This window comes from Fusarium sambucinum, chromosome II, assembly GCF_050947815.1.
Source record: "Fusarium sambucinum isolate potato_lamoka chromosome II, whole genome shotgun sequence".
Classification (NCBI taxonomy): Eukaryota; Fungi; Ascomycota; class Sordariomycetes; order Hypocreales; family Nectriaceae; genus Fusarium; species Fusarium sambucinum.
The window spans coordinates 4,571,274-4,592,850 of NC_139293.1; the positions used below are offsets into that span (position 1 = coordinate 4,571,274).

General features: G+C 46.9%; 9 protein-coding genes across 9 annotated transcripts; 6 read left to right on the forward strand and 3 right to left on the reverse strand.

Annotated features, from left to right (window-relative positions):
* Positions 1-1,599: 1,599 nt before the first annotated feature.
* On the forward strand, positions 1,600-2,079 carry FSST1_008446 (uncharacterized protein; the record flags this gene model as incomplete). Its single annotated transcript, XM_083225330.1, has 1 exon — positions 1,600-2,079. One exon carries the CDS (start codon positions 1,600-1,602, stop codon positions 2,077-2,079), a length of 480 nt encoding a protein of 159 aa, XP_083084407.1.
* Positions 2,080-2,640: 561 nt separating this feature from the next.
* FSST1_008447 (uncharacterized protein) lies at positions 2,641-3,777 on the forward strand (the record flags this gene model as incomplete). Its single annotated transcript, XM_083225331.1, has 4 exons — positions 2,641-2,991; positions 3,047-3,331; positions 3,384-3,479; positions 3,538-3,777. 4 exons carry the CDS (start codon positions 2,641-2,643, stop codon positions 3,775-3,777), a joined length of 972 nt encoding a protein of 323 aa, XP_083084408.1.
* A 193-nt stretch (positions 3,778-3,970) lies between these two features.
* FSST1_008448 (acyl-CoA N-acyltransferase) lies at positions 3,971-4,546 on the reverse strand (the record flags this gene model as incomplete). The annotated part of the gene is made up of 1 exon (XM_083225332.1): positions 3,971-4,546. One exon carries the CDS (start codon positions 4,544-4,546, stop codon positions 3,971-3,973), a length of 576 nt encoding a protein of 191 aa, XP_083084409.1.
* A 1,292-nt stretch (positions 4,547-5,838) lies between these two features.
* FSST1_008449 (MDR family NADP-dependent oxidoreductase) lies at positions 5,839-6,897 on the reverse strand (the record flags this gene model as incomplete). The annotated part of the gene is made up of 1 exon (XM_083225333.1): positions 5,839-6,897. One exon carries the CDS (start codon positions 6,895-6,897, stop codon positions 5,839-5,841), a length of 1,059 nt encoding a protein of 352 aa, XP_083084410.1.
* A 2,305-nt stretch (positions 6,898-9,202) lies between these two features.
* FSST1_008450 (uncharacterized protein) lies at positions 9,203-10,449 on the forward strand (the record flags this gene model as incomplete). Its single annotated transcript, XM_083225334.1, has 3 exons — positions 9,203-9,394; positions 9,449-9,930; positions 9,981-10,449. The coding sequence occupies 3 exons, from the start codon at positions 9,203-9,205 to the stop codon at positions 10,447-10,449; spliced, it is 1,143 nt and encodes a 380-aa protein (XP_083084411.1).
* Positions 10,450-11,611: 1,162 nt separating this feature from the next.
* Positions 11,612-12,851, reverse strand: FSST1_008451 (uncharacterized protein; the record flags this gene model as incomplete). Its single annotated transcript, XM_083225335.1, has 2 exons — positions 11,612-12,220; positions 12,276-12,851. The coding sequence occupies 2 exons, from the start codon at positions 12,849-12,851 to the stop codon at positions 11,612-11,614; spliced, it is 1,185 nt and encodes a 394-aa protein (XP_083084412.1).
* A 1,524-nt stretch (positions 12,852-14,375) lies between these two features.
* On the forward strand, positions 14,376-15,593 carry FSST1_008452 (Metallo-dependent phosphatase-like protein; the record flags this gene model as incomplete). The annotated part of the gene is made up of 1 exon (XM_083225336.1): positions 14,376-15,593. The coding sequence occupies one exon, from the start codon at positions 14,376-14,378 to the stop codon at positions 15,591-15,593; it is 1,218 nt and encodes a 405-aa protein (XP_083084413.1).
* Positions 15,594-16,813: 1,220 nt separating this feature from the next.
* FSST1_008453 (uncharacterized protein) lies at positions 16,814-18,581 on the forward strand (the record flags this gene model as incomplete). The annotated part of the gene is made up of 2 exons (XM_083225339.1): positions 16,814-16,865; positions 16,918-18,581. 2 exons carry the CDS (start codon positions 16,814-16,816, stop codon positions 18,579-18,581), a joined length of 1,716 nt encoding a protein of 571 aa, XP_083084414.1.
* Positions 18,582-19,286: 705 nt separating this feature from the next.
* On the forward strand, positions 19,287-20,837 carry FSST1_008454 (general substrate transporter; the record flags this gene model as incomplete). Its single annotated transcript, XM_083225340.1, has 3 exons — positions 19,287-19,348; positions 19,411-20,572; positions 20,634-20,837. 3 exons carry the CDS (start codon positions 19,287-19,289, stop codon positions 20,835-20,837), a joined length of 1,428 nt encoding a protein of 475 aa, XP_083084415.1.
* Between the last annotated feature and the right edge of the window lie 740 nt (positions 20,838-21,577).

Below are 21,577 nucleotides of genomic sequence, written 5' to 3' on the forward strand. Positions count from 1 at the left end.
TACAAAGTCGTATATCGGGATTATCGGGATCTCTGGTTGGTCCTCGTAGATAGATGATTCGAATTTAGGGATGTTCTGCAACATTATGGGTATCAGGAAGAGCTAATTGCTCAAGAGAGACGTTTGAGAAGCTTGATGATAACATCATCAAGGGAGACGAGAACCAATACCTGCATACCTCCTGAAGAGTGATGCAGATAGTCACGTGACCCTGCAACTGTCCTTCTACAGCCAGCAGCTAGGTTGTAGTCCTCATAGGTACCTACCTACCTGTCATGAAAACATGAAGGGCTCAACAAAAACTGCTGCCCACACAGATCCTTCCTTTCTCAACCTCTCAGTGATATAAAGGTCATGTGACTCGATTGCACATTCCCGGTGGCCCAATCCAGATTAGGTAGGTCTCAACCAATATATAATTGTCGACAGGTTGTACCTATCCTGCTCTTAGAGCCCTATGTTTCGTGACATACCGTCTCATTGCATCGATTAGACTTTGAGAAGCCTTTCCCCCCCCATCAAAAAGTACCTATCCTGCAGTCAACCTTTTGCGACCTTGCTCCGAAATCCAACTACCGTGCATTTCTACGAGAATGCCCGAACACCAGCAGTCTTAGGGCTTAAGTACGTCATCGGGCCTCGTTGTCATACACATCCATGCGTCATCTAAAGAAAAGCGAGGCTATTATCTATGATCTCATTTTAGCCTCTTGAGAATTACCGACCACCCAGATTACTTACTCATACCCTCCCTAATAGTATGCTGCTGGCGTTTGATTTCGCGGATATAGGTATATGGCGAGTTTCCATGTTTACCTGGCCACAAATACGAGAAAAGAAGAAGGGTAAATTGGCAAGTTGATTTTATGCTATAAACGTGTATCAGACTATGCTCCCAGATCTTGGTATTCTTAAAGTCTCGGCCTTGGCTGTCCAAAACTGTCAAGCTATCTGAGTTGGCCTCTCGCTCGGTCAAAAAAACGAACATGGCGGTTGAAATAACACACCCTCGAGAATACCAATATTCCAAAGTACATTTCCCTTCTACTAATTCATAACCAATGGGCACGAGATTATTGTCGCGCTCACGACATCGCAGGAGAGCAGTTCATTGGGCCTTCACACGCGAGGGTGCCATGTTGACCAGTTAGAGTTGGAAGGGCGGTTTATGTGCTACCTCAAATATCAAATGATAGGCGCAGGCTGACGGGCCTCAGTTAGAGAGGCGATAGATGCCTTCCTAAGGAGATGGGCTCTTATAGGCGATGGAACTCACCGGCCTCTTCTGAAAGTGCAGGAACGACGTCACGAGTCTTGAGGGCCTCAATACGCTCAATTATCGTGAGTCAAAGACTGTTACTTAAGGTCGCGAAGACTCCCATGTATTTGAGGAAATTCCAAAATCTTTCATAAACCGAAATCACCTCAATTATTGTTATAATAAGACTTTTTAGACTTTTATACTTGCACTAACAACCACGTCGGGAACCTCAGCCTCAACTCACATAAACCAATTGTTCTATGCAAGTTTACTTCTAATCGTAGTAAGCTTAGCCACAGCCATTGAATGTGTATACTTCACAAGATAAGCCATCAGATATGCCCATGCTTCTTATCGACAGGGAAGGAAATTCGATGAATCGAAGACGACGACATCTAGTAAAGAGCAAGAGAGCAAAAAAACGATGTAGCAGAAAAACCAATACCAAGCATACTGACAGAAAATCTTATCGCACTACGCCAAATACCCAAGAGGTTGGGCCACAACAGCTCTTGACCGAGAACGACGTCTTTGTTGATTTAGAAAACCTCGAAGGAGACAACATAGCTCATTACTTCATGACAAAGGACGATACAGATTATAAGCTTGAGGGCCAAGCCAAGACAGTTGTCTCCTTCTGTCACCCGGATGCTCTTCCAGAGCTACGATCTAACAGTTTGAGACTCTCACCAGACAAGGTCTGCCTGATAGATGACAGGACGTGTCAGGGTTCGACTTCAGAGGCGCTCGGTGTTTGTGAGCCCCTCACTGTTAACGAGATGTTCAAAAAGCTACAAACTAAGGTCAGTGGCATATGAAAAGTTCAATCTCTTTGTCAAAGTGTCGACAATTTCTGCGTAGAGGAACCAAACACGATGCTTAAAGTGCATCTGACAGTGGTTCTCACAACTCTGCGCATATTTCCCATGAGTTCATTCGAACCTAATGATAAGACTAAAACTGACACTGATGATAGAGATTCTCTGACAGAGAGCCTAACATTCACCGGAGATTAATGTAAGAACATATACAGACCGAACGAATATTGCGTGACTGATCTAAGCTCAGCTTTATCACCGACTTGAATAGTCACTCGCTAGCGGCGTTGATGGCTACAGCACCTCCGAGTCATGTTGATGCACTTATCACGTTTTTCTTTTCACACATCGCCCTTCACCCTCATCTGGGGATCTTTTCTGGGGTGAGAAGCATTGTTTCTTAGTGGAGTAAACTCAACTCACCAGCAATGGCAGTCTCGTGGATTTCCGACTATCACACACTCTTTTAATCTCCCATATTACTCTTGGAAATGTGTCCAACTGTCACCACTCGAATCTCGACATCGAAATAACAGAAGCCGGCTGAGAAAAACGCACAATATGAGCTTCCTTCGAGGCAATGCGTTGGCGCAAGGCCAGGAGACCGATTACCTATGCGAAGCACAAGTGTCAGTCATGATTGCCGCTATCAACAAGACGGTTTGGACAGGATATTGTTTTGTCGACACGTACCACGAGCCTGTGGAAAGGAGGAAAACTGTGCACAAGTACTGCAAAAGCAAGTTCGATCCTGATGTTGTACAGCAAGATCCTTTCATCGATCACGAATCCGAAAACCCAATACTTGATCCGGGAGAATATTTTCTGACCTCATTGGATTGCCAACTAAAGGTCTTCAAACATGAATGGGAGGAAACAAATCGCATGTTCACAGAGAGAGTGAAAGAATACGTACGAACATCCCACACCCTTCTGGGGTCAGCTGCGACTGACATAGCATTCTCAGATCGCCCACTTCGAACACGAAACCCAAGGCTTACCTCAAAGATCTCCTCAAGTTAGGCAGGAGCCTCTCGTATGGCTCCGTCGAACGAGACATGTGCTCACGGATCTGATATCATGTTTGGACTTGACCATCAGCTGTTGGGATAATTACCCTTTTCAAGGGCAATTCGAAACAGAATATTCACAACGGTGTCTCAGGTCTATCCAGCAGAGCTTTGTAGAGTCGAAGAAGTGTTTAAAAGAACTTGAGAGCATTCGCACGCGATGTGACGATCACAAAGAGACGGTAAGGCATCACCCATCTCTTTTTGACAAATCGTGCTGATACGTTTGCTTAGCTGAACTTGTACAGTATCGACACGCAGAACCAAATTGCGGAGCTTCAAGCGAAAGCAGCCCAGAACGCCCAAACTATAAGTTACTTTGTCATCTACGTAAAACATCATGCAAGATGCGTGCCTGGGCAGAACTAACCTGCTACTCATTATCTAGATCCTCTCACCAGTCACAATCGCGGCCGCCATGCTATCCATGCAGGAGAAAGCAATTCCTACCATTTTAGGGCCTACGAAATTGTCATTCTTCATCTTGACGCCCTTTCTGACTCTGGCTTTGTATGCAATGTCATGGATGATTCGCTCCTGGGAGAAGATTCAGCGACTTTTCGTTCACCTAATGAAATCGCAAGATGTTCTTCAACCAGAAACTATTGAGCTAGAAGAGGTTGTATAGAACTAGGAGGAAATTGTACCGGATGAAAGATAAAGCAACAATCTAAATATACGTCATGGATTGCTATAGATCTATGCACAGTCCATACATACTATTGACATTTCAACTCAAATACTGCCACGATAGCAGAGGATATGAGATATAACAACAGTGATTATGCCGGATCGGATGTTCGTTCCTGCTCTTTACCGTTCTATCTAACATGAATACCGTCTGCAGCCCTGCTCAATGAAACTGGACGCGTCCATTGGAGCTGTAATTCATTCGTCTTCCACCCCCACAGATCCTTCTCCACGTCCTCGACAATTTCAAAACCAGCTTTGTTGTAAAGGAACAGCGAAGTCTCTTGCGTTCTCGATGTGTAAAGTGAAACCCGGTCAAAGCCCTGCTGTTGAACAAACTCCATGGCTGTATTCAGTAACCTTTTGCCCACACCGAGACCTCGGACTCTCTCATCGACTATGAAACCACGTATCTGTGCCGTACCGATTTGTTTCATGTTCTCGGCGTCAACTAGGATGGTGCCCACAATCTTCTGCGTGAGTACGGCGGGATCGTCTGTCTCTTGGACTGCCGCAAAGACTTGATTCCGAGGGTCGGACTCGAGTCTTTGGATAAGGTCGGCCCAAGCAGCGGCGACCGAGGTTTCAAAGGCGAGACCCCATGAGTTTACAGGATGATAGTGGGCTATATGCATCTCGAGACATCGGGCCAGTAAACCGGGGCGGTATCCTGGTTCGATGCTGATGCTCTTCTCCGAGTTTGTCATGTTGGCAACAAGATATGCATAAAGATAACAAGAACGTTACAATCCAAGTTTGGAATCAAATTTCGATAGGGAAGGTAGGTATGGAGTTGGTTGAGTCACGGAAAACGCCACAACATGTCTTGGCTTACAGCTGTTGAAGCTGACATTCATATTCAACTGCGGGGTATAATTTCCATGCGTAAGATTACCAATCATGTCTTTGTCAACTGTCCATTCAGCCAATAATAGGAACAGTTATAGTTGGAACAAATTTTGACATATATCTCGAGGCTGTGGTTGGATGATTAGCGCAAATCATGAGTGATGTTATGCGAGCAAGACTAATGTTGCCTGCCGTGTTGGACCGAAAGAGAACCCTTGTAATGATAAACACAATTGACTTTAGTTCTTGGATAGTTATTAGGTCTGGTTATAGGATTCGTGTTCCTAAGATCAGTCTTCAACAACCTCATGTTGTTGATTTGCTGCTTACTTCCTTTTTGCGCAGCTTGCCGTGCCTCTAGTCTAATTCGATTGGTCTCCTTAAAATCAAGGTGATATTGGATATTAGCCTTACAGAAAGTTAAGATCGTCTTCAACAGTTACATTCGGAACATAATGAACCGCCACATACCGATGCATCTTAACAGCACAGATAATTTTCCGTCTAGGGAGCCATTTCGGCGCATTGTCGGATTACGGTGTAGTCTCTTGAAGGTTTCCCCACGAGATTGAAACCATCCCAAACGATTGGTACTGGGAACAGCATCCTTGACCCGATCGATAAAGTGTAAATGAGTGGTGCCGCTTGCCTACATGATGTGTTATGTGCGTCAGGCTGGTCATCCAGGGGGAGAACCAGGCTCGGCTACTGAAGAAAGGGTTGAATCCTTCTGAAAGCCGGGGGAACGTTGGTAGAAACCCGGACCCCTGCATAAGCCCAGGTTGAAACCGGACGACCTTGCCTGGTTTATCCATGTTCATGCTTTAGACCGAGTAATTCCCCATTGATGACAGGTTAGTCGGAAAGGTGATGTTGGTTTGTGTTTCGACCTGCCAGTGGAGAAGTGATCTCAAGGAGCAGCATCTACTCTTTACGGAAGCGAATATTCTCGGCCGTACTCTTCGACTTTGAGACTTATTATTCGAAAATTAAAAGGGAAATGACTGCAACGTTTACGGTTGCTGAGATGTATGTTTAAAATGCCAGTCTATTTTCAGTTGGCAACCTATGTATGCAAATGCTTGCTGTAAAGTCATCGACTCTTATAATATATGTCATCCACTAACTATTTATCCCCATTTGACTGTATTTAGATGATGAGCTTGGTAAGAAGCTTACCCTGGTTAACACCAGAGAAAAGCTTCATCCAAGTCTCAGGCTGCTCCTCAATGCGAGCCTCAATAACGGTCTCGGCAGCCTCCAGCTTGATGCGGCCATCGGCAGTAGCGCCGATGAGCTCACCGAGAATAGCGGGGACCTTGTCCATGTGGTCGAGCATGATAAAGCCGCGGATGTTGATACGCGAAGAGATAAGCTCGAACCAGTTCTTAAGAGCCATAGGCTCATCAGAGTTATAGCTGCTAACGGCGCCGCAGACGGCGATGTGGCCGTGGCGCTTAACGCGGGTGAGCATAGCGTCGAGGACGAAGCCACCAACGTTGTCAAAGTAGACATCGACCTCATCGGGGGTAACAGCCTTGAGATCCTCAAGGAAGGTAGGGCTCTTGTAGTTGATGCACTCGTGGGCACCAATGCTCTTCACCCACTCGCACTTCTCATCAGAACCGGCAATACCAATGACACGCTTGGCCTTGAGGATCTTGGAAGCGATCTGAACAGCCATGGAGCCAGTGGCACCAGCAGCGGCAGAGATAACGATGGTGTGCTCAGGCTTGGCCTCACCAGCGTAGTAAAGACCAGTGTAAGCAGCAAGACCAGAAGCGCCAAAGGCGCCAAGGAAGTGGGTGGTGGGGAGACCATTGGGGAGGGGAGCAAGAGGCTGGGAGTTCTCAGCCTCTAGGATGGCATACTCGCTCCAGATACCGAGATGGAAATCCATGCAGAGATCGCCGACCTTGAACTTGTCGGATCGAGACTCAACGACCTCGGCGATGACGCCGGATCGCATAGGCGAGCCGACGGGGACAGTAGGAACATAGAAGCGCTCAGGGGCGACAGTGCTCTGCATAAAGTTCCTCAGGCCAGTATCGTTGGAGAAGTACTGGATCTTGACGAGGATTTGACCATCCTGAAGCTCGGGAAGGGTGACAGTCTGCAGCTTCCAGGTGGCGTCAGGGCCAGAGAGAACAGGCTCCCCTGTAGGCTTGTTGGCCAGGACCCATTGCTTGGTAGAGTAAGAGGATGACATGATTGATATCGTATGTGTGTGTAGGATGTTTTAGTTTGAAGTAAAAAAAGATAATGTTTCGCAAAAAGTTGGAAGCGAGACTGGCGAGGCGATGTTATGGTTGGTTGTGAACGGGGGGGAAGAACTAAACTAGTAAGAACTTTTTTACTTTTTTCCCAGTTAGGATGAACCTCGTTAGCGATGAATCCTTTATACATAAGAGACGAGCTTGCCGTGGCTAAATTATAAACTAATTCTGGCGACGTTGCCCACTTGAAGACTAGCCTTTACCGTGGTCTCTTCCCGTTGGCCTGTGCAGGGCATAATAAACGGTCCCCCCCCATCTCCGACGAGTGTTTGAAGTCAAGGTTCAGGGATTTCCCTGGTATGACTGGATATGGTTCCCCTTTCACCACCACGTTAAACCAACAAAATCGGGGGGCACTCCTTGACAAACCAACAAATAGCGGAGGGGATTTGTAAAGAGACCGCGAACCTGGTCAGCCAAGGCTAGCGAGTGCCAGTGTCGTAGCAATGGAAGGTTGTTGGAAGTGAAAGAAGCACGTCAGACGTTAGTTAGTTAGATCCGATACTTTCGATAGCATATTCACGATATTTCCGAAACTCAATTCCATTTCCATTCCACGCCGACGCTACTGGCCCTACCATCTCGTTGCTGAAGATGAAACGTTTTACTACTCGAAGCCGTTGAGTACTAACTTGGAGCAAGCGAGCTTATTTTCCAGTCCGGTTTATCCGTTATTTGTTTAGCGTGAGCGTCATGAGTCGTCGAACGAGTCGGTCGGCCAACTTTGCTTTTCTGTATATGATCGACAAAAGTTTCTGGGGGCTCAGCGCCCTGAAGCCCAGTGAAACATGTCCTGTTTTTAGTGAACAGCCCTTTGATGGAGGGGTTTGATTCGGTGTGCTACCGTTGTCCGACGCTAGGGTTGTAGTCCAATCCTTGGTTGCTTTTGAAAGGGTTAGGTCCTCGTTAGTTATCAACGGACTCGGGCAGAACACACTAACTTATCTGCGATAACTTACAGAGTGCGAGCCCGCGACTGAAATGTTTTTCTCTTATTAAACCATGTGGGCTCTTATGGATACTCGTCAGCACGATGCTGCTCGCCATGTGGTCATAGTACTTCATGCCGTGTCTAATAACGGCACAATGGACACCAAAAAGGTCTCGGATTGTTTCCAACTCGCCTTGAAAGGCAGACAATTAATCTTAGTCGCCCAAAACTTGAGTCTTTCGGGAAGACCGTCATTCTTAGACGCCTTTTCTCTCCTCTCCGCAATGTCTGTTCTCATGATGGCGCTCTATCTCTAGCATTGTTCTAGCTTGATAATCTAACTTGTCAAATGTGCATTTGCGCCTGAGCTGATTCAAGAGTGTTGATCGTCAGTGCCGTATGATTTCATGCCTACTAGTCAGGTCCAGCACCTTGACCTTGGTAAACGTCCCCATTTACAATGTCATGCTGCAGTTGCCGCCGCGTCTTACCGAGTGAACAAAGTTCCAGTTCATGTCCAGGCACAAAACGCACAGCGTCTCTTTGGCAGTGGAGTTGTTCATCAGACCTTTTGCTTTTTTCGGTACCAAGCACCAGGCTCAGGTTCCTGATTCACAAATGCGAAATAACCCTTGACCTTGGTTGACTCACGTGAATCGCGCGTGGCAACTCTTCAACTGCATCGTTCTGGTGCCACTCAAACGTCTCACCATGGCCACGATCTATCCACTGCGGACCCGGCCTGTATCCCCTGCCCGGGAAACCCCTGCTAGGTGTTCCACCCGCGCCAGCGGATGCTTCAAGCCCGACAGGTTCAAGGGCATTGAGAACCTCTGCTAACGACCAACGAGGAAGTGGCAACGAAATTACAGCCAAGATGCGTAGTCGTACGTATTACAACTTCTGATCCAAGCTTAGTTGGGACTAAATGGCCGTTTACACAGCACCAAGACCCATGCTAATGCAGGTTCCTGCTTCGCTTCCCTCCCCTTCCCCATTCTATTCTGTAATACAGGGCTCTACCGTCCGTTCGCTCCGGGGGGTTAAAGAAAAGCCAAGAAGCTAGAAGGGGGGATGGTAAACCCATATGATCGACAGGACATTTTCCTGCCTTGTCCCGGACGCCATCTTTCTTCTCTTACCAACTTATGAAAAATATAAGGGAAGAATGGGGAACCTCTAAATTTTCCAATCTCTTGAGATTCGTTGGATGTGAATTTCCCCCCATACCTGGTGTCTCTTTGTTTTCGCTTTGAGTTTGTTTCTTTCTGCGTTTGCCTACTTGACAACAGCATTTACTGCCCATCATGTCGGCTCAGATGGGTCCTGTGGACTCTTCAGTCCAGGTTGTCAAGCCAATACTGGGTTTTGTCCTGGCCGAACTGATCATCAATTGCTTCATCGTGTTATTGGTCCTGCTTGTTGTTGGACTGCGAGTTGTTGGACGACTAGCAGGGCCTGGTCTTGGGTGGGACGATGGCTTTGTCATCTTCGCAACGGTATGTGAACAGCATCATTAGAGTTGGATAGAACAATGACTGACAATCATGTAGCCGCTTGGTGTAGCAATGCTTTGTTGTCAAGGACTTTTTGCGCCTGCTGGAAACGGATACTCCCTACCAAAGAACCTAGAACTCGCCGCAAATATTCCGTTCATCCTCAAGTTGACATTCTGTATGCAAATCATCTACGTCACTCTCCTTGCCGCAGTCAAAGCAAGCATGCTTTCCTTCTTCATCCGCGTCTTTCCTACTCCCTTCATGCAAAAGGCTTCCAAGGCTGCTCTCGGCTTTGTTGGCCTGTGGACCATCGCCTTCCTCGGAGCTTGTATCTTCCTGTGTTCGCCAGTTCAGAACCAGTGGGAGAGCCCATTGCAATGCAAAGGACAATATATGCCCATGATCCAGTCCTTGATTGCCACCAACGCTGTTGGTGATTTGATCATTATGGCCCTTCCCATGCACAGTGTTTGGGGCCTCAAGACAAGGCGTGCTGAGAAGATCGGCATCACCTCTTGTTTCGCTCTCGGTCTAGCGTAAGACACTCCCGTCGTATCTTCTAACGGCCATATGCTAACTGAACTAGATGTGTCGTATGCGCCGTCTTCCGACTTATCTACATCTCGACCGTCGATCTCAACGCAAACATCACAGGCACCATGGCTACCACCGTCTTCCTCTTTATCCTCGAACCCAACCTGGCCATCCTTTGTGTCAGTATTCCCATGCTGCGACCTTTCTACGCCAAGTACAAGAAGCGAATGGGCGGATCCCGACTTGACGAATACTCCAACTCGAGGAGCACCGGATTCCGAGACATGAGCCGAACGGGTGCCAGCAGCGCTGCCCCCGAGGTCATTCGCGACCCCAATCTATCGACCTGGGAGATGGACGACTACCGCCCGCAAGACAAGATCCAGCACGGATATAGTGTCGCGGGATTCCCCGATGAGTCAGGATCCGAGAAGAACCTGACTGTTGGTTCGTCCGAGGCCCCCAAGGGCGAGATCAGCGTCGAGACTAAGTGGACGGTTACACACTCTACTCGCAAATAGAGAGAGATTCGTTTCGGAGTATAACGATACCATATACCATATAGCATTTTAGTCTACTTAGCCGAGGCACTACCTCACATCATAAAATAATATCTTCTTCTAGTCAATACTACAAAAATTATCTATTAGACACAGAATTCGGCCTTGACAACAGCGCATAGGAGATTGCAAGTTGTGACAGTGAAGTAACACCCAACACATCAGCTGCATATGGCACATCGAGTCTACTAAAGCTTCAGTGCCATTGCCATTGCCGCACGTAGCGATGAACATAGATCTAACGACGTCCAAGCACCGTAGGCTTAGCTTCCATGTCAGTAAAACGCCATTTGCCCATCCCTGAAGCTTCGTCGTGTAAGTCGTTGGAGCCAAAGCCCCTCCCGTCATCATCTGCATCCACTGATCTCCTGCAGTGATGAGAGCCATGCAGATCCGGAATCCCACGCGCCTCATTTTTTGTAGATATGATAGATCACACCAAAAAGCAAATTAATCTTCCCAATCCCCGTTCTCTATATTAACAATCAGTCAGTGCTGGACATCAAGTGATGATCCCCCGGTGCGAAGTGGGCGCTATTATTTAGGTACCTCAGCCGCACCCACGCGGTATTTGCTTCTTGCTCCCCGTCGGCTTCTAGTACGACGCTCCCGCGTGGCGTGTTGTATCCGCTCGGTTGCTCAAGCGAGCAGATAGTACGGCACAGAAGTCTCGGCTGAGTCAAGGCTCAAATGATGAGTTTGATGACCAGAAAGGTGGCACTGAAAGTGGGCAAAACAAAAATAATGGGTAATCACATATCAGCCTGTTTTGTCCTGAAGCACGCATAAATGGAATAGTGTCATTCTCAACTTTACAAACTCCATCACATAATATACAAAATGTCCATCTCGTTATTCATGTAATTTAGCTTCACCTAGCTAGATCCAGCTTCTTAGCTCGATCTTGGTTTCATTTCTTGGCCTGTGGCCCGGAAAGCATCTCTCCCTAAACAATATCTATCCCCCGCCAAGGAATAGTATCTCGGTAAAATGTCTGTAGTTTTTAGCTTCTCCTGATCCCGGTATTGGTAGTGCGCGGCCAAAGCGTTGCCCTGAATTACAACGGCTGGGCAATAAGTTAGTCATCATATAGTACAGTCATATGCAGTTGTTCATCAGGGGGTTACTTACGACGTCGAAGTTTCCTGGGTAGCTGAAGTACAATCATATCCTCATCGCCTTGGTCCTTTGGCCACTTCTCGGGGTTTGTATCAAGGATGTCATCGCTATAGACGCACATAAAATTGATGCGGATACGATCATCAAACATGATCCAGGGCTTGTCGAACTTGTACAGGTCTAGTTGGTCCTCCTCGATGTTCTCAAACAGAGACATATGCATCTGAGAAGCAATGGCCCAGTTCTTGTAGCTATCACCCCAAACGTCGTACTTGAGTTCAGCAGCAGGTGTTTGATACAAGGAACGGTCGTTGGGCACTCTAAGCCATCTGTGATTTTCCCACGGAGGGGGCTCCTTGTCGAGATCCCACTTGAAATTCTTGGGCCCCTCCCAGAAAGGATGTCGCGATGGCTTCCAATAATCTCCCTCGTTCGTTATATTGATACCCAGTGGTTCGAAGCGTTCGGGAAAGTATGGATGTATGGCGCCCATCCGCATGTGGAAGAAGCCTAAAGGGGGGTTGTTAATGATGTTGCCCGAAACGACAAAGTCCTTTGGATTTTGGATCTTGCGTGTGACTAGGTTGGGGATAGCGTCGTCGTCGATCCAAACCTGAGACGAAATTATCAGTATTTAGCGAGGCAAGACAATTGACTTTGCGACGTACAACATCGTCATCGATTTTGACGTAGTATTTTCCACGGTCCAGCAGTTTCCAGATATGCTTATACGTATATGTCGATACCATCTCTTCAGGGTGAATCTTTTTGTATCGCGGGTTGGTAGCGATGATTTGTTCAAGGTATCGCAGGTCGTCGCCCTTATCAGTGTTGACGATCCAAAGTACTTCGTCTAACCATCCCCCGTTATCAACCATGTTACGTTCAATATAGCACTTCATAATCTCAACTCGGCTCTGTCGGCCGTAGAAGACTAAGCCACTGACTGTTACATTGTCCGGCTTGGTAGGTGATGTTTGTTTCAATAATGAATTCGTGGGTTCTTGGGTGTAAGAAAATGCTGGCAGGCGGTAGGTATAGAAAAGGAAGCCGATTATATAGAGTAAGAAGCAGATTGCTATAGCGATTCGGATTTGTTTCCTGCTCTCCTTAAGCCGTCCGAGTAGTTTCATCGTGACTATGAAGGAGACGAATGAGATGGGATCCGAGGACAGCTTCGGTATTCGCTCGCTCTTAATATCTGAGGAACAAAAGGTCAGTATACTGAAATTACCATGTTTCATAGTGAGCTTGTCTTAAGCTATGTCACACACTCAACTGATGTTTGCTCAACCATGCATACTCACTTCTGTCTCGGCCCAAAGAAGCAATCGATTAAACTTGACAAGACAAAATGCCTTCTGGTGTGACAGCGTCTAGCTTGCACCACCGCGAAGGGACAGTTCCGCTTCTTATATCTCAACTTGAGAAGCTGGAGTCTGCATTGGTACTTGGCTCAGCTCTGGGAGGCCAGACTCATCAGCTAGCAATGATTGAGACTTTTGCATTCCCATACGCCATGGCTAGAACTCAACGCCTCCGATTTAAGTTTTTTATTACATCCTCCTTAACGATAAGCTATCACATACTTGGCATAAGAGGCTAAGCAACTGAAGCTCGGTTGCCCATTTTGTGACAGACTCCTCTTGGTCCTATCACGGAGGAACAGGGTCAAACTCGCTGTTATTTACAAAGACAATAAGACATCATAATTTATCCCAGGACTCGAAGCGTCGTGTGAATCAATCCATCATCGCATTTTATTATCTAATTTCCAAAGCCAACCTGAAAGCCCGGGAATGCAACTGAAGACTATTGCGCCTCTTGAATACCTAGCAGCAGACACCGTCAAAAAAGACTAGTTTCACAGACCGACGCCACTCGCGTAACTACAGCGAAAGGCACGCCACGTTTTCTCCGTTCCTGGAAATCACCAGTTATTAGGGACGCGTTTGTCTTTTGAGTGCCAAGCCACGTTACGAAACGGGTTGACAAAGCTTGGTCTTAAAAATGAAGTCTATTAAGCTTTGACAAGTGAATAGTGATACCGGAAGAAGCATGCAGCTTATCTGTGCCTTGTATCAGGACAAAGTAGACTAGTGACCAAAGGATCTAGACTAGTTACAATGACAGATAAACCGTCCTGTGATTTGTCGATAAATCACAGGAATAATTGAGTTTATAAAACAGAATTGTTACTTACCCCCATTTTCCCTTTCGTAGATGTAGACGAGTCTTCTACGGAGTATAGTCCTCTTGATTGCACACGCGCCCTACCCTGTGTTGCTCATCAAGCCCTCATACTTGCAATCACGGGCCTTTTAATTGAACAAACAGGGGGATATAGAAGCTCATGGAAACTCATTGATGAGTTTGTACCTTTTGGCGACAAAAGATGGATGGTTCACATTTGCAAAAATGTGAACTTGGTCAAAGCTCTAGTGTATCAGTCGACGCAGGCCTGATTCGAACAGACGCCTCCGAAGAGAATAGATTTCTAGTCTATCGCATTAGACCACTCTGCCACTGCGCCTTGATGCTGATGAATTTGTAAAGAATTCTTCAGTTCCGAACACTATATCTCTTGACATCAGGAGTAAAATGTTAAGCTGACCCGCTGATTTTTCCACTTTGGCTGCCTAACGTGAGGACTCCAATTGCTGACGTTCACTGATAAACACCATAAAGTCCCGAATCGTAGTACAGACTTTTTTATCGACTCTCTTCCTCTCACCATAATACATCAGAAAAGTCAACTTCAGACTATCATGTCGACCCGAGACATGACAGAAGGGCTATCCGGCCTGCAATTGTCCTCATCAGACTCCGCCGTAGCCTGGCATCGGTTGGAAACTCAAGTTCAGGGCGTGCGGCTCACAGGCAGACTTATCATTGTTGGCGATGTACACGGGCATCTTCCCGAGTTGAAGAATCTGTTACAAAAAGTCTCCTACGACAAAAACAATGGCGACCAGCTTATCTTTGTCGGTGACTTGATCAACAAAGGCCCCGACAGCCCCGGCGTCGTACAGCTAGCGATGGATTATGACGCCCTCGCGATACGAGGGAACAATGAAGACCGTGTGCTTGCTGCCTACAGCGCAATCAAGCGAGGCCAAGACTCGAAGCTCATTGGGAAATGGAAGCAACTGGCTCTAGAGGCTGAAGAGAGCCAGAAAGTTGAAAAGAGTGACGGTGATCAACCAGTTGCTACCGCACCCAAAGACAACCTCAGATCGGTGTCACGAGAAGACTTGAAGCCTTATATGGCTGAAAGTGACCTTGCAACCGCTACCAACCTTTCTGAAAAGCAGATCACATGGCTGGCTTCTCGGCCGTTGATCCTGCGCATAAAGCTACCAAGGGAAGCTACAGAGTCGCCGTGGAATGCTGGTACTCTCATCGTTGCGCATGGCGGCTTGGTCCCTCATGTCCCTCTCGAAGAACAAGATCCATGGGCAGTCATGAACATGCGCAGCCTTGTTTACCCCGGTGCCGAAGGCAGTATATCCGAAGCCGTCAAGGCCGATATGATCAAGGGGGCCAAGAGCCGCGTGCGACGATTCGCAGCTTTCCAAGAGGCTTCAGACGAAGAGGTTCAGGTCGAGCTGGCCAAGTTTGCTGATATCGTCAAGAACGGGAAAGGCTTCAGCGAAGAACAAAAAGACGGCATAATTGGGTTTCCTTTAGAATGCCGCGACGCCGATTGGTGGATTGATGCCTGGAACCGATGGCAAAATTCTATTGAGGATCATGAGCAGCGGAGTATTGTTGTATATGGACATGATGCCAGAGTCGGACTGCAAGTCGGTGCTGAAGGCCCTCAAGTTGCAAGGTATACCTTTGGTCTCGATTCTGGCTGTGTATATGGAAGGAATTTGACAGCCATGGTTGTTGACAAGAGTGTGGATGGTGGCTTATCCCATGAGATAATCCAAGTTGATGCAGTTAAGAAAGCCGAGGACAAGCCACAAGGGTCAACTTGAGGGTCTATGCAAAATGGAGTATCGGGAAGGAAGCCAAGTTTGTCGCCGGCGGCCGTATCGTTTGCTACTTGGTAGTACCATCTACTCTCAATGACTATTTAGTTAGTAGTGTCTTTCATCATCCCTCGACCACTCGAGACTCAGATATTTCCAATCTAGACATATAATTCAGGCCATAGAATGGTCGTGCTATTTCAGGATCTATCCAATGCCGAGTCTAACTTGGTTCTGAAGGGATATTGAATGCTCCGATTTTGTTCCGATTTCACGCCCTACAGACAGCGGTGACTGTCTTGCTTTACCAGCACTAACTGCATTCATCGCTAAGCTTGACTGGAACTCCAACCCGCTGACAGAGCAAACACAGCAGTATCACTATCGAGAAATAAAAAACTGATGAAACAGCATGGAATTTTCATGAAAGCGGTAATATCCCATCTCCCTAGTGATTGAGATCTTGAAAGTAATGATGAGAAGCAAAATTGTGGTAATAGGCGTGCGCCATTGGAAAATAACCTAGTCTTGATACCCATAGTCGAACCGCGCCCTACAACAAACACATGAGACGATTGAGTAAAGCTGGAAAGTATATCTAAAAACAATGGCGTACAATTATATCAGTGACTTTTGGCTATAAATCACGGTGTCCGAGGCCACACCTGTGTTAATCTGTCCCGTCCAACCTGCCAGCATGTTCACAAATGACACTGTTGTCTCTGACGGCGCCGATACAACTCCGAACCTTGCATTGATGAGCAGTATGACGGTCGCTGGCAAGGGCAATCTCCATCTCGAATTAACGAGGATTTTCACTGGTTGTGCTGCTATCCGAGGTTTCGCAGGTTTCCCATTTGGCAAGATTCATGCTTACAAATTGAAGGAATGCTGTCTACGCGACGGCAGGCATTTGCTAAAATACTGAAGACAATGATTTCACCAGATTGATGATATGGATAATGGACTTTCCATATAAAGTTTCCATCGGCAAATTGATCAGTTCGCCTACCTAGTGTCACTTGTCGGTGGAATTCCATACCGTCATGAGTGGGGGGTTGTTAGTCTTACTCCGATTCCGGAAAGTCCGTCACATTCGAACTTGTGAGTCTTGAAAGGCGTCTGGCGTCTGGCCCTAATCTTTTATCAACAAAACAACGTCATGAATCCCTCTCATTGCCTGAACCAACCATTTCCATCAGCCCCAACTGTTACTCTTGGAACCGATGGCGCACAATGTTCCGAAACGGGATCCTTCGGATGACCTCGACGGAGATAGTAAGTTCGTCATCGTCTCTGAGCTGGACGCTTACTCATGTGTAACCAACAGTCTTGACCTTCTCAGAACTCGATTTCGCAAGACTAGGACTTGCAAACAATGAGTCGAATCAACAATTCGCACCCGAATTGAGCATTGCAGCTCAGGAATACCCATTCCCTATGCAGAATGATGTCTTGGCTCTAGAACAGAACTTCTTCGCAGACGACTTCCCTGTAGATCCAACGGCGAATACACAAAATGAATTCTGGTTCGATCAAACGTTAAATCTACAATCATGGCAAACAACGCCGCCAATGCAAATAGATAGCGGTCGGGATATTTCACCGCTTGCTACAACTCATAGGCGAGTTGGGACGCCCTCGCTGGCCAGCCCCTCATTTGATCAAGCCTTTGCAGATTTTTCGCCACAAGAGAATCAGCACCACAGCCTCCCACGAAGAAGGAGCCAATATCTTAGAAGTCAGTTACATAGAACTACAAGCGAGCCTGTTTCGATCCCCCGATCAAACCTCCGGCGCGACAGTACTCGCAATCCGATGCAGAGATGGCAAGATTCGCCACCTGAAGCCGAGCCAGCCTCATTATTCGCTATAGCCGACGCTCTCGAGAAAACACCACTGCGAAAACGCTCATCAGCTGGGAGTTTGGGCAGTCGTAGAGTTGCAAGCCGTGCAGGATCTATCGCAAGCGTAACGAGTTGTTCAACTGCTTCCGTTGGGTCGCCACATTCTACCGCACGACGAGGGGGAGTCGCCAAGTCGAAGCGCGTGTCTACTAACAAGGGCAAGAAAGCCGACAAGAGACGTTTTCCCTGCACATTTTGCTGCGACAGCTTTAAGAGCAAGTACGACTGGGCACGCCATGAGAGGTCGCTGCACTTGGATCTACAAGGTTGGCGATGCACGCCTTTCGGAGGGACGGTTGTATCCCCAGACACAGGGCAAAGTCATTGCGCTTATTGTAACCAAATCGATCCGGGTGCAGAACATCTCCAAACTCACAACCACGCTGGATGCCAGAACGACGAAAAACCACATGTTTTCCGGCGCAAAGATCACCTTGTTCAACATCTCCGACTGGTTCACCATGTGAAGACGCTACCCACCATCGATTCATGGAAAGTTGAGGGGCCGCCTATAAAATCGAGATGCGGAATCTGTGATATTAGAATGGAGACTTGGCAAGAACGGGTGGAACATCTAGCCAAGCATTTCCGCAAGGGTGATACGATGGAAGATTGGAAGGGCGAGCACGATTTCGAACCGCATGTCAAGGCAAGGGTGACGAATGCTCTGGCACCGTATATAATTGCAGCGGAAGAACGAGCCCCGGTGCCCTTTTCTGCTACTGATCCGAGCTCAAAGGATCATTTTCGTCAAATTAAGAAGAATGCTGGAAGCGAAGTTGAAACAGGCAATCACGTTGATGGGGAACTACCAGTCTCCCAAGAGACATCGCCTCTACCCGAACAACCGGTTACCACAGATGTCAACTCTCTATCTTTTCCGGAGTTTCTAGTGCATCATTTAGGACGATATGCACAACAGCAAATGCGACTCGGTGTTGTGCCGACAGATGACATGTTTCAGGCGGAGGCGAGGAGGCTTGTTTACAATACTATGGATCCGTGGGATCAAACGTTGGCAGACAACAAGGATTGGCTTTCTTGTTTTCGAAATTGTTATCTTGACAAATATTCCGGTGGGCAATGATGTTTGAGATGATGGGCGGAGTTCGGTCGATAGTACGGAAATATTATGAGAATTATAGTTCCAGGTTGTATACGAATATTCAAGGTCGATATACACAACAGAGGGAAAACAATGATGATACCCGATTGATACAACATATTCAAAAGAATAAATTCGATCGTTGAACTACACTGTACACGTGGCTCACAATAGGGTACATGAATGGTCCGCACACTCGGACTTGTAGACTCTGGCAGAATCATTATCCGGTACAATATTATGACATAGCGAGCACGTAGGAATTAGTAAAGTAAGACGGTGGATGATTGTAAAGTTTCTCATCTATTGTTTTGGGTGGCTTTTGATAACTCTATGATCCTCCATCTGTAAATGGAAGCCAACCCGAGAGGTCTCAGTGCCAGAGCATCGGATCCGAAAGGTCTTGACTCCGAGAGTATTCAAGCCGAGAAGGCAACTCAAATTTTGCTAAGAATAGCCCCAATTAAACACACTTTATTTCCAAAGCGGCAACTCCGCTAGACCCATCGTCTCCATCGCGGACGTTAAAGAGGTAATCCGAAGCGAACGTTTCCACAATAAAATTGTGATCACACCGACTGAAGAAGAGATTGCGCAGCTAGAAAGATAAGCTTAAATATATAATATGAGTAAAAGCACTTATTAGACAAACAAGTAATAAAATATTCGCTGTATAACTTAGTGACGATGAAGGTGCCTTTGTACGCAACCGCTGGTGTTGCGACATCTTGTGTTGCGTTCCTCTTTGGGTATGTGCGCTATCCTTATCATCAAGATATTTGATGGGTTCTAATCGTTTATCGTTGATCAGAATGGACACTGGGAGTATTGGTCCCATCACTACCATGTCCTCTTTCAAAGACACTTTTGGTGATTTCTCTGCGACGATTCATGGCGTTATTGTCTCGACTATTCTTATTCCTGGAGCTTTGACTGCCCTTGTCGCTGGTGCTTTGGCGCATCGCTTCGGACATGTGAGGCTCATCGCTATAGGCTCTGTCATCTTCGGTATCGGTGCCGCCATTGAATGCGGCGCGCCCTACCTCGGCGTCTTCATCTTTGGGAGACTTATAAAAGGTATGGGGGAAGGACTCTTTTTGAGCAACGTCTATGTTCAAGTTTCGGAAATGTCACCATCTCGCGTGAGAGGTATCATGACCGCGTTACCACAATTCCTTATCACTACTGGAATCGTGACTGGTTACTTCACTTGCTATGGAACATCGCGACTGGGCGAATCTTCTATCACTTGGCGCCTACCGTTGGCCATCGTTGCATTTCTCGGAGTCCTTTTGTCTATGGTTGCACTCATTGTTCCGCCTTCTCCAAGATGGCTTCTATCTAAAGGCCGGGTGGATGAAGCGAGAGTCGTGTGCAGACAACTCGGAATTGACGAAGTCGAAGAAAAGGAACTCCTCGCTCAAGATTACGACGCACCTGCCGGCCTGGATGGCGAAACGACGCTCTGGCAAGATATTCAACACACCTTCAAGGACTTTAGATGCGCATTCTCAGCACCTTACCGAGGTCGAACAGCATTTGCGTGCTTTCTCATGGGAATGCAGCAATTCAGTGGCATTGACGGAGTTTTGTACTACGCCCCGATCTTATTCACACAAGCTGGCCTCAGCGGTGAAAAGGCTTCCTTTTTAGCATCCGGCGTGTCGGCTGTTGTCATTCTTGTTGCCACACTTCCCGCAACCATCTTTGCGGATAAATGGGGCAGACGCATGCAGAGTATCCTCGGGGGTGTCTTGATCGTTGGCCTGATGGTGATTATGGGTTCGCTTTATGCGGCTGGGAAAGTTCACCCTGATCACGGCCCTGGACGATGGGTTGTAATTGTCTGTATCTACCTTTTTGCCATTGCGTTTAGCTTCACATGGGCTATTGGCTTTCGAACATGGGTTGTGGAAAGTATGCCGAGGCGGACGAGAAGTAGTGCTTCGAGTCTTGCTCAAAGTTCAAACTGGGTAAGTGAAAGCTGCAGTCATACTGGTGTACGATTTTTGTCACTAACATTGCTCTGATCAGACTGCCAATTACATCGTGGCGTTAGTAACACCGGTACTGCTCGACAAGTCTTCATTTGGTGCCTACTATTTGTTTGCAGGTTGCAGTTTAGCGACAACTGTCATGGTGATTCTATTTATGGGCGAAACAAAGGGTCATAGCTTGGAAGAGATTGAGAAGAGACATGGAGATAGGAAAGAAAAGAGCTTTCCGTTCAACTTGTAAAGGCAGACATAATAGTTATTAGCTAGGAATAGAAGTATCAAGATAACAAGTCTACAAACTTCTCTTAAGCACACTTATGATATTTTGATAGCGTTAACGATCTGCCACTTACCCGCGAAGCTATCCTAACAGGTAACATGCCTTAGTACGCTGGTAGTTGACGGGTTACGTAGACAAGATGATGTTGAGAGATGAGACAAGATCAGACGTGCTGCTTCACTGTCTGGGTACATGAGCCAAATTAGCTTCACAATCTTCAACAAGCGGGTTTAGCTCAGTTGGGAGAGCGTCAGACTGAAGCCCAACTTCAATCATCACGATATCTGAAGGTCATGTGTTCGATCCACATAAACCGCATGTTCGCTTTTTGCGACATTTGATCACAGCAAGTCTCATCTATTTAGCCATTATTTTTGTTAAATAAAAGGCATTGTGATTAAAACATCTTCAGTGCTATCCTATCTATCGTCCAATGATTTGTGTGGTTACAGTGGGCAGGTAGAAGAAGCAAGGATTTGTTTGCTACGCCGCAAAGTAAGCTTTGTTGTTGTGATGATTGGAGGAACAACCCAAAGCTACAAGGATGATTGATTGCACAGCACGTGAGAGAACAATCCCTTCCTTCGTTCAATGAACAGACGAAACAGATGACTAAAATAACTCATTATCCACTAAACTATTGCTACGACAGCAATTGACTCACTTCATGAGGACCATATCTTCTTGTCTTTCGCACATCT